The sequence below is a fragment of the Mycetomoellerius zeteki genome, unplaced genomic scaffold, assembly GCF_001594055.1.
Source record: "Mycetomoellerius zeteki isolate Tzet28-1 unplaced genomic scaffold, Tzet1.0 scaffold433, whole genome shotgun sequence".
Lineage (NCBI taxonomy): Eukaryota > Metazoa > Arthropoda > Insecta > Hymenoptera > Formicidae > Mycetomoellerius > Mycetomoellerius zeteki.
The window spans coordinates 1,550,010-1,562,439 of record NW_017257428.1 but is presented as its reverse complement, the minus strand read 5'-3'; the positions used below and the strand labels follow the sequence as shown (position 1 = coordinate 1,562,439).

General features: G+C 30.7%; 1 protein-coding gene across 2 annotated transcripts in view; it reads right to left on the bottom strand.

The window, feature by feature from the left end:
- Positions 1 to 521: 521 nt before the first annotated feature.
- Positions 522 to 12,430, bottom strand: part of bmm (brummer) — a 21,009-nt gene continuing 9,100 nt past the window's right edge. The window contains exons 2-13 of one of the 2 annotated variants that reach the window (XM_018454339.1): positions 5,445 to 5,557; positions 4,309 to 4,428; positions 3,901 to 4,089; positions 3,656 to 3,739; positions 3,388 to 3,564; positions 3,065 to 3,240; positions 2,164 to 2,274; positions 1,698 to 1,855; positions 1,441 to 1,528; positions 1,247 to 1,337; positions 962 to 1,157; positions 522 to 804 (exon numbers count right to left, since the gene is read on the bottom strand). In XM_018454339.1, coding sequence (XP_018309841.1) covers positions 587 to 804; positions 962 to 1,157; positions 1,247 to 1,337; positions 1,441 to 1,528; positions 1,698 to 1,855; positions 2,164 to 2,274; positions 3,065 to 3,240; positions 3,388 to 3,564; positions 3,656 to 3,739; positions 3,901 to 4,089; positions 4,309 to 4,428; positions 5,445 to 5,557 — 1,721 coding nt within the window. In that variant the 3' untranslated portion in view covers positions 522 to 586. The remainder of the gene's footprint in view (positions 805 to 961; positions 1,158 to 1,246; positions 1,338 to 1,440; positions 1,529 to 1,697; positions 1,856 to 2,163; positions 2,275 to 3,064; positions 3,241 to 3,387; positions 3,565 to 3,655; positions 3,740 to 3,900; positions 4,090 to 4,308; positions 4,429 to 5,444; positions 5,558 to 12,430) is intronic. The other variant, XM_018454340.1, reaches the window with a different exon arrangement.

The following is a 12,430-nucleotide window of genomic DNA, read 5'->3' as shown; positions in this document are numbered from 1 at the left end:
TATATATAAATCTATGTGTAGATCCATTACCTTTAGAAATCTTATCTTATAACGATATAAAATATTTCAGATTATGACGTTAAACTTTCAGGTAGCATTAAAATTATATATTTAAATGTTTATAGAAAAGTAACAATAAAAAAGCTTTGTAAAAGGTTTTTAAAATTTTTCAAATCTTTGATTTATTTTTACAAATATCTCACAAAATATTTGTGAAAATGTAAATATACTAGAGATACATATGATAGAGATACATATGATTAAACTTGTCTTGTAGAACATTTTAATTTAAATGTTAGCAAAATTATAGTTTTATTTTTATTTATGAATATCATATAAAGATAATGAAAACTCGGTGACAATAAATCATGAATTGATTAATTTTTCCTTTTAAAGTTACTGAACAATTTGTCTATGTGTTACTTTTCGTACGTTTAAATATTTAAATGCATTAAAATATTTAAATGTCTCATCATTTTATAAATTTTTCATGACTAATTAAATAGCACACATATGTTCTTGCAAGATATTATCTAATAAGGCCCTCAATTATATATGGTAACGATAACAAGCTATTATCTTATTTCTATAGCAAGCTTGTGGATGGTTGATCTACTTCCGGCCGACTATCCGGAGATTTAGGCACTTCTCTCTCTACTTGCTCTCGATTCTTCTCCACTTCCCACTCACTTTCTGGATCGGAGAATATATTTGCGCTATCCAGTATCTCGTCTTCTACCGATACATCCGACAAATTCTCCATGCTTTGTAGATTTTCGTCGGTATAAAGAGACTCTACAGTTCCTGCACATATTTTTCAAAATTTCAATTAAAAATTTACTTAGACTAACAGTTAAAATTGGATATATATATATATAATTCAATTAAATATATATATATTAAAATATTGATCATGAATCTATATCGTTGATGCTTCTTATGAAAAGAAAATGCCAATTACCATCAAGTGTGTGCTGAGATAACCATGAAGGTTCATCCCAGTCATCGAATTGAAGTTTTTTATTGGTGTCAATTTCATCCATGGAAAGCATGGTATGCGATTCTGATTCCGTTACATCGAAGATTTCTGTCACTTGTACTTTATTGTTATCATCCATATAATAATACGCTATTACTGCCTCTTGATCCGAAGTTGTCTGGTAAGAGTTATAAGATTCGACGTAAAAATTGATTTTAAAATCCATTTAAACTGTGTTTTCAACATTATACTATTCTTATTACTCACTTGGAGAATATTTTCGAAAGTATCGTCCACTGATGCAAAGTCGCCCATATTTATTACACAACTCGATTTTCTTGAATCTTTCCATTGCCCACTATAACGAAAAATATTTTTAACAGTAATGACATTAATTAAAAAATTTGTTAAATATTAATATGTAATTTTACAAAAGAACTATCTCCAATAAAATTACTTACCATTCGTTGTATTGGAGAGTCAAATTTAGGTTCTTTTGCTTTTTATATATAGTGTCTGTTTCTTCTGTAGCTTGCACATCATACGTATCTGTAAACGTTTGAAAATAATTTAGGCCATATTCATATGTGTTATTTATAAGGCAATTAGATAGTAAAAAATGTTATTAGACAGTAAAAATGTTATTATAATTTTAAAATTCATTAATTAATTTGAAGATTCTAAGATTATTAAAACTCATCGGTCAAGATGTACTCACTCGAATCATATTCCATAATGTTGAAATAACATTTGATTGTTTGAGGCAATGGCTCAGCATAGACATTGATCTTTGGGAACATTATACTCAACTGCTCCAAGAAAAATTTACTTAATTCCATTAAGTTATGTCGTAGTTTCGGGACGCTCGTAATGAATCTGAAATAAGAAAGATATGCTTTTCATTAATTTCAAATTATTAGAATATAAAATATTAGAAATATTTGTATATATTACAGACATCGGTCCGTCGATATACTTTCATTTACTATTTCTTTTTATCTTTTGCACTTCTACAAAGTATAAAAATTCGCGCACGTGTTAAAGTACTTTCATAAAAAAAACTGACAAGGACTCATTATGCCAAATATATTTACAATTGAAAATATGACAGTGAGTGTTTTGATAATTTCATACACCTTAGAATATGATGAAATAAAGGAAGCATCTGAAAATTTTATGCTTACCGAGAGTGTGTTAATTGCTTATTGCGAGTAAGTGCCTGTTGCGGGATATGCAGAACATTTCCGACTACTTTGTATTCCAAGGTACGAGTTTCTATCTTGTTACCAATCAGACTACCAATGACATGCATAACGTTAAATACAATATCACAAGAGGTAATTATGCATGAAATTACATCAATTGACTGAATCTGTGATATGTATCAACGTTGACAATGTTGCGCATGCAATGCAATGCAATAGAAAATAATAAAACAAAAACTTAAGGTGAGATTTCTGTCTAGAGGATAAAAAATTACCTATATTGCAACTTCAAAATCTTCAAAAGATTTATAAAATATTCAAAATAATATAAAATAATGAAGCCAACGACATTCAATTTAATTTTTATACAGATAATCACAATAGTGACATTTTCATATATAGACTATAAATTTCTTCGTTTAGTTAAAATGAGATAAGGTTCTTCAATCATATATGTCAAGAAATATTTTTCAAAACGGAGCATAATGATTTTTATTCTAAAAATACTCTATATTTTATATACTAAAAAAGTATTAACTATAAAATTTCGAACACGAAAACAAGTATATATAAAATCTCAAATTTTTATGTTCGTTTTTTTTTTAACAAAAAATATTTGCTTCGAAAATCATCTTCCAGACAGAAATATTTCTTAATGATTGATCTGCAATATTTAATAATATAAAAAAATATTAATTTACTAATATATTATATATATTTGCAGCATGCAACACCTCCAATTAATGAAAATAACGAAAAGCATTAAATATGATACTTATTTATATATATATATGCGTGCATTTGTATAAAAACCATTTCCTATGTGAAGCATATGTGTGATGCAATATTTACATGCACATATATTTCAATAGCTACTTACTTTGTGATTGTAGCGTACATTACATCTGCCGGTAGTATGCAAGGTAAACTCAACAACGACAGCAACTTCATGCTACGATGCTTAAACAACCAGTTAACAAGTCCTTTGTTGGCCGAGTCTATAGCATCTTGGAATATTGTCATCACAGTCTCAGGCATATTAGCTACCAATGCTTCCTAAAAATGGAAGGTCAAGAACATAAAATAAGGATAATTTAAAATTATTTAAGAAAATAAATTGAGTTTTTAAATTAAACTTTAAAAGAGAAACTTTGAAATATTATCAAACATATTGCTGCTGAAAGTATTGTGAATCTTTCTCACCTGTCTATGCATTTTACATTCCAAACATTCCGGATCATATTCCATACTATCGTCGATCGTTTCTTGAATTAAGTATGTAGACTGAACCGCGAGACACCTTGTGCAGTTTAGTAGATTATTACGATGTAGAAATTGCAACGCATCATCGAATCCTTGCTTACACATACTCGAGAGTATCTATAATTTAAAAGTACATAAAATTATGTTTATTACATTTAAAATATATTTAACGCAGTATCAAAAGACATAATTAATATTTTCATTTTACCTCCGTTTTAGGCGGAAAGAGTATTTTCGTGAACCTGTATATATTTTGTCTGGAAAGTTCTATGCTTGTATTGGCGACATTGACCTGCAAGATACAAGGATATGTATAATTAATGATAATTATAAAGTCTAACTAGAATTAATCAGGTGAGCGTACGCTCGTTAATTTGATTACATGTATTATCGAAGCTATTTTAATTTTTTTAACGAGGAATTAGTTTATTAATACGCGCGATCAATACGTACGTGAAAAAGTTGAGATGAAACATCCCTCGGACAGATATCGCTCTCTCCACAGAACGGACTAACGGTAATAGTATTTTCATCGAGCGTAGGAAGATTGTCGCTGAAACCACCGTCCATGTATCTGATGCCGTGGAATCGTGGTGGCAGTAAACCAGAAAATAGTGGCACGAACGAAGTGGCTAATAGAGCCTGTAGAAAACCGAAAACATAGGAGGCTAAATAACTCCTCAAGGAAAAGAAAATTGTTACAATTGATATGAAAAAATAGACTTTAAAATTTGTGCATACACTTTTTTGAAGAGATAGAAAATTATTTTCCAAGATATTTCCTGATATCGTGATCCTTCGTTTTACTGAGAATTGATCGCGAATAAATGTCTTACAATCTAACATATGTGCTTTTCTTACCTGCATCAAATCATCTTTTGAGTTGAATTGAGAGACGATCACGTTCTTGCCGTCATAAACTCTCGTTAGAGAGATATGTAACTTTCCGTTAACACGGATATGTGCGTCGTCTGGTAAAAACTGGAATAAGAGTAAGATAGTAAAAGTAAGAATAAAAAAACAGATGTAAATGTAACATGCATCTCTATTATTAGAAATCTGAATTATTAAGATATTTATTTAGGTAATAAGTCTGTTCGCGTTGCTTGCACTTTTTCATTTTCAATATCTTAATTCACTTTCTCTTTCTTTTCAATGTTCTAATATATATTTCTTCAGTCAAAATTGCCAGAGTGCATAATTACTATTATTATCAATAATAGCCGATGATTTAGTTTACAAAGCTCGAAGCTTCGTTTTGCATACAATGTTGGATAATGCCAAGGACATCATTCAGATGAGATAAAAAATTTTTCTTGCATGAATATATAATAAAATATGTATATAAAAGTACATAAACATGTATAAACATATTTCATATATAATTTTATATATGTTTATGAATATTTATACATGTTTGTGTATATTTATACATACCCAGATAGCAAAACGTGTCTCAACAAAATCTCGCAAATCTGTGATTGTTTATGGTGCTGACAACTTGCCGTAGATTTGTCTTCAACTATTTCGAATATACCGACATTGTAGCAACATGCAGACAACAATGTGTATACGTTGCCAGCAGTTTAACAGCAAGATAGCTGCATCAATGTTATCTTGCGTTGTCGGCAATATGACAGCATTGTATAATGCTGCATATTATTATGGCAACATGATGGCAATAGTACGAATTTTGATGATGACGATTTTAAAGTTGTCGGCAAATTGCTGGCAAGTTGCTACTCAATGTTATCATATCGTGAAGGCATCAAGTTGCCAACAAATGAGGACTCAGTTGCTGCAATTCTGGTAGCAACACATACTTAGCAATACATACTTAGCAAGCAATATGCCAGCAACGAGACAAACACGTTGCTATCTGAGTATTTATATATATTCATGCAGGAAAAATTTTTTACCAGGAGATGAAACCAGAACAGTCAGACTGCCAGATGCAAATTATATTATGGAATGTCATCATTTCTCACTCCACTCACCTTCCGCAAGCCGTCCAGCAATATCTCTTGTATATTGAAGGATGGACTGAACGGTCCGAGCGTACGTTGTCGTGCTTCACGTGCCACACGTAATACATTGCTAGTCATTTCGCCTAAAAAAAAGAGAAGAAACAATCATGAATCAGAGCAGGACCAATTTGAGACTGATATTCGCGAATTTGCCACCGATACATCATTGGAATTCGATCGATGGTAATAAATCCATCCATATATTTACGGTACTTAAAGGAGAGGCTGCATAAGTTATCGAGTGAAGCAAAGTTCTCAGATAAGAATATTCGAAAATAGGTATAACGGAACAAATGCAACAAACTCCTGTTATTAATCACGTTATTGCCACAATTTCACGCGAACAATTTCTTTAAATAAAATATATTAAAGGATTCATAGCTGATATTCATAATCGGTTCTATTTTAAAAGACCGTTTATGAATTATTTTAACCGAAGACATACATTCGCTTACCTATGTAAAAAAGATCATTTTGAATTTATACAAAATTTAAAATGTAAAAATATGTTATACGTCAAGTAATTTAGAAAAATTCCTAATAATTATAAATGTACGAGAACAATCTTATAAGTATTCTAAAGATGCGATACGGTTTTATTGACATCTTAATTCAACATCTCAGTTCAATTTATGACATCTTAAGACTAAAGACGATTCTAAATATAAATCTCTCTCTCTCTCTCTCTCTCTCTCTCTCTCTCTCTCTCTCTCATGTATTATTCAACACAAAGTCACAGATAATGAATATCATTTTTTAGAGATACAAATCCGTTTATAAATAAATTATAAAAAATTTTTTAATTAAATACTTAAAATATAAAATTTAAATCCGTATACATTTGCCATAATATCCATTCAAAATATGCTCGTAATCTCTCTTGCGATGGAAAAGGAGAACACTGATGAATCATGCAATACGGGATTAACGATAAGATATTTACAAAATATCAATTGGTATTGTCTTCAATAAAATATCAGACAAAAAAGTTTTAAGAGAATCGTATTAAAAGTTTAATTAAGAATTGTGTATGTGTAAATTTTATATGTGTAATTTTAATTAAGTGCGTAATTCTATATGTGTAATTTTAATTAATTAATTTGAATTTAATTGTGTAATGTTAATTAAGAATTGTGTATGTGTAATTTTATCAAGTCTTATTGTTAGTACCTAGAATTGATCTGACAAATGAGTATAATTAATAAAAAGACCGCGCGCGTATCTCTCTCTCATTTATTTTATCTCAATTAGTTTTATTCTTGTTAGATATCTTATTGAGATTTTTAATTAACTGCTACGAAAATACTACAGTTCATGATTCATACTCGATGATCAACAACGTTCCTATCACTAATGAGATATTCGCTTTCTATGCATTTATTGATCTTTTTAAACAATTTTAAGGAATTTTTGATAAGATATCGCTATTAGAGAGTGCTTCGAACGTATATACTATAGTCATCAAAAAATCTTAAGTTAAGAATCAATGTAAAAATACAACACGAGTCGTAACTTTCTTTGAATATCCACGGCATAAGCGAAATACGAAAGCGAAGTTTTAAAATGTTAATAATCGCAATGTCGATGTTACATAAAATGAGACGATATTGAAAAATACTCAAAAATGCAAAATGTGCTGTTTTTCAAAATTATCGCGATGTTTATGATAAATCAGTAATAAATATAAATGCGTGCGCGCGTCTATTAAAACTTTACGTACATCCTTTTATTTCTCTGACACTATTAGCTTTAAATCCAACTCAGGAAATGGACCTACGTCAAAGATGACGAAAAAAACAGCGATAAGAGAAGAGGAAAGATATCGTTGCGCGTGTATTATCTTCCGATTTTCTTCCGATCGACCACGCGATATTTCTTGTTGAAATTACGTTTCATGATCTCTGTGATCCTTGAGAAATTATCTATTTCGCAAAAATCGCGCAATGACGTATGATACATTCTGCAGTGACGCCTATGGGGGGTATTTCGTAATTTATAATTAAGTCAAAAGGTTAAAATCGTTTATACAAGATGAGATATTTCAAATCAAAACTGCAAGTGGATTATTTAATACAAAAAATTAATATAGAACTGAAAATTAATATAAAACGTACTTCAATATCTCTTTCGTGCTATGAGATTTGAATCTACAAGAAAAGTAACACAATAACGATAGTTCCAGTTTAAAAAAGGAGCAAATGTGAAAGGATAATCTTCTTCGAGTTTAATTCTTAGTTATTTTTCCATATGTTCGCGCGTGACAGAGATATATCACTCATTTGCTACATAACTCTAAAATTGTAATTCTTAAGTTATCTGCAAAAAAAAAGAGAATTTTGATGAGAACTTAATATCTTGAGTGAAAAACTTAAATGATATTTCTCTACAATTTTTTTTCTTTTATTCTTCTACAATTAGTAGACCAAATCATTACTGCATTAAAATTGCATTAAAACGAGAGACACTACAAAAATTTAGTGATTTAAAATGATTCAAAACATTCAAACTAAAAATTCTTTTTTATAGTCTTTATACCGTTATTGTAACATTTTAAACATCTCCGGTTTGCATTTGGATAATCTGCAAATGAACACTTGTAAATTTTCAAATTTCGCTGCCAATGCTATAGTGCGTTGCACACGCTGCAAATCTCGCCGAGATAAGCACGTGCATCTATGTTAAGGTTCGCGTAATGTTTACGTCGGCCAGGCGCGCTTGATCTTGGAGCCGAAAAAGAAAAGAAGTCATGCTCTGATATAGAGCGATTATTTCGGATTTCTCAATTCCTATGCGACGTCATACGGGCCGATCAGGAGACAATCGCCGAAAGACGAGGAGGAACAAGTAGATAGACGGAGAGAAATAAAATAGCTGCGAAAGGGTTATCAGATGATGTGCGCAAATGTTAGGGAGTCAGCCGGGAGTCAGCGCGAGCCGATGTAAACGTCAGCGTATCCAATACGTAGCTTAACCGATAGGAAACAGCATAGCTTTGTTCGCCGTATCTCTCGTGCCCGGCCGTAGAGATATGGACGAGAGCTGACATCACGTGTTGGAATCGTTCGCGGTTCTGCGCCGCGCGATCGTTATGTGTCCGTAGTGCAGAAAGATCAAGGAGAAACGATGACACCAGGCTTCAGCCAGCATCCAGATGGATGGAACTTCTTTCTCAAAGACCGAGACAAAAGCCGAAATGCTATGATTTTAAATGGCAAAGCTGCTCGTTTTTAGAAAAATATAGGCTGGTATTCTCACAGTCTATTCTTATTTCAAAACCGTCTTAAGTTAATGTTTTATGATACAGCTCTGTGGTCGGTATTCATAAGCCGGTATATTAATAGTCAGTTCTTATTTTAAGACTGTCTTAAGATGATATACACTGTCAGATGTTAAAGGAGCAATAGTAAAGCCCTAAACACAATGCGAGACAACAGCGATAGCGATAGAAACAGAAACAGAGGAATCCAACATTCGGGAATGCATATCAATGGAGATGAGTTGGAATTCTGTGTCTATCGCCTTATAACCTACCAATCAGCGTTCGGATTTTTCTTTTTGTTTATATACGCTATAATTTGAAAGCAGATGAAAGAGTACCTCAGTCTATACTCAGATTGGTTGGCCTTTTTATTTCTTTCGCGTTGTCCGGAAAGCAACAATTATATATCACTTATTTCTATATACCTATCGCTCTTCTTGTTGCTGTTGCCTTGTATTGTGTTGTCTAACTTACTACTTTTATAGAAATAATAGAAAAAACTTGAATTGAATTGATTAATTTTACATTATGAATTTAACAGTGTACAGCTCTGTGATTATTTTAACATCTTAAGACTGCACTTAAGATAGTCTTAAATATAAGAATCGATTATAAATCAGTACTTTATATTTCAAGATGAATAAAAGAATTTAATTGCGACATTATATATATCAAATTATCATATATAATTTGATAAATGCTCGTATCGTATAATATGAAAGATGATATTAATTATTCGTCATCGTTATCCGATCACATTATCTAAAGCTGGTTCTACATTAGTCGTATCGCAGCGTCGCCAACTTAATCTTTTGCGATTCAAACTATTTCTTCGCAAAAATTACATATTTTATTCTCAACTTCATTTAATCTGCTGGAGTTTGGCATGAATCAAAGAATCTTTTCCTTGGAGGAATTTAAGGAAATTTCAAAAGTAAAGTCCATGCACCGATTACAATCGCACAAATTCGCATGAAGAATTAGGCTACTGCAACGCCGAGTAATTCGACATAGAGAACTACAAAGGATTTTAAAAGCCAGTTTTTCATTTTCGGATTACACTTTTATGGTTTAAACTTAAACTCATCACTTAACCTGATAATAAAGATTGTATTTTTGTATAAATAATTATTAAATTGATGGTTTTGTAATGATAACTTTAAAAGTTACTCAAAAATCATCAATTTAGTAATCAACCTATAATTAAAAGAATACAATTTTTACATTATCATCAAGTTAAATCTAATCATAAGTTAACCAGAAAATAAAAAACCGGGCCTTAATTTATATTTTCTGAAACTTTCGATTTCGATATTGGAAATGTCAGATCTATAAATCAATTCCGAATTATTCATGGTATTCCTAAAGAAAACGTGTTCATATACAAATGAAAAAGTTTCAGAACAACATTTTTCATGCAATTAGCATTCCATTATGTACAATCACCGTTAATGCATTAAACTTTAATTACATTGAATATTAAATCGAACAGTTACAATAAGAAATATGATACGATTATAAATATATTATACATATGTAACAAAAAATGATAATTTATGCGTTACGTCATATGCGCGCAATGAGGTGTAACAAGAGATGTTGGAAATGATCTTTGAGATCTTGGAAAGGATATATGCTAGTACTTGTAAATTCGCTCCCGTCGACAAGAATTAATAAATGATAGATGCATCTTTCATTGGATGCGAATAAAAATTGGGAGATTGAATCATACATTAAATAACAATGTATTCGACCTATGAACACATTCATCATTAACTAGCCGGAACCGTTATTTATACCGGTAAATCATATCGTACTGATTTCATATCAGTATAAACTTGCTATTATAAACTTGCTATAGCCAGAACTAATTGAACCATCTGTCGTATCCGGGATCTCATATAATATTCGTTACGTTTATTTTTCATCTTATTTTAAATAAAAAATTTTTTTCACTAAAAAGAGATAAAACTTCGATAAAGCAAAAAAGAGACTGATCCGTTTTTCTCTCATCAGAAGAACGTCGATGATCTATAAGAACCGATTGCTAATGTAAGATTAATTTTAATCTCGGTTTAATTTATTGCTCTTTTATTACTTTTTTTAATTCTAGGAATCAGAAAATGATGAATGGTAAATTAACCGAGATTAAAGTTAATTATACATTGGTGGAACCGGACACTAATGAGCCAGACTTAGCTATCAAGCATTAAGAACTTAATGAATTACATAATCTTAGATAATAAACGTATATAATTAAGTCCTAAAATTCTAGCGATCTATAAATGGATGTTAATTATTCGACTCGATTTTTTGAAGGGAAAAAAATTTTATTATTATTTTAAATAAAAAATAATTATAATTAAGTAACATATTAAAATAATTGATATAAAAATCGCGTTAAAGATTCTAAAATTTTAGCGATTTAAAAATAAACGTTAGTTATACATCGATTCGACTTTTAGGGAAGGAAAAAATTTTATTGTTTCAGATAAAAATATTAATGTAATTAAGAAATATTTGGTACAACTGCTAACGTGTAAAATGATATGTAAAATTTACGAAGAAGTTCTCCAAGACAGCATGTTGCGTTTCTATTTCTGCAAAATAATTTATTTCTTATCTTTTATCAAACGATCGACATGCATGTTCAAATGCATATACGATCAAAGGGATAAATGTCTGTCTAATCGTAAGAATAGAAAAAAATATTAAGTGTACATCTACACGATCGATTATTGGCAATAAAACACACCAAGATAGCAAAAATGTTGAATGGACGTGTGACCTTTCGTCATTACGCGTGAACAATAGCACGTCTGACCATCGTTTATCATAATTAGCAAAGTAGCAACAGGTATACCTGCACACAGAAATATTGTGTCCTTTGGACTTTAAACTTTATTGTTAATCCTTCAATAAGCATCGCAAACAGATAATATGTGCAGTCCGCGATTCGCGATCGATACGTGCAGTGCATCATCGATATTATCTAGAAAAAAATGAAGATAAACGAGTCATTGTGAAGATATTGTTTTGTTATCGTGACATTGTATTGTTCGATTGATTCATTTTTAGAAAACTACAATCGATGATGCAAATATAATTAACTTCAATTACCATGCAGGGTAGCTGATGATAAGAAAGCTTTAGCCCGATATTTCATGTGTCGGTCGACAAGGCCTTTCAAGCTTATTGGTTGATTGGCTGTAGGACAGAGAGCTTCTCGGATCTCTGTTCTACAGCCAATCAACAGGCTTGAAAAGCTTTGTCATACGACACATGAAATATCGACCTTACGACACGCATTGATGCGCATTTATTGTCGAATATGAGTCAATTCATAGTATTCGATTCTTACATTTAAAAACATCTTAAGTACAATTTTAAGTCGTTCATGAACCAATTCCAATTACAATTGTGTTAACATCTTAAGACTATCTTATATTTAATAACGTCAAGTATAATCTTAAAATGCCATCAATCAATCGCAAAACCATATATTAACATTTTAAGATGATTTTAAAACCGCCTATGAATACCGATCATAATTGACGATCTATAAATAGAGTTATGATTATTCGCTAATTTGATTTTTTGTAGAATAAAGTTTAATTGTGAATGTTAGATGAAAATAAATATAATTAAGTACTAGTATATATATAGTATATATTATATATAAACTACTACTACTATA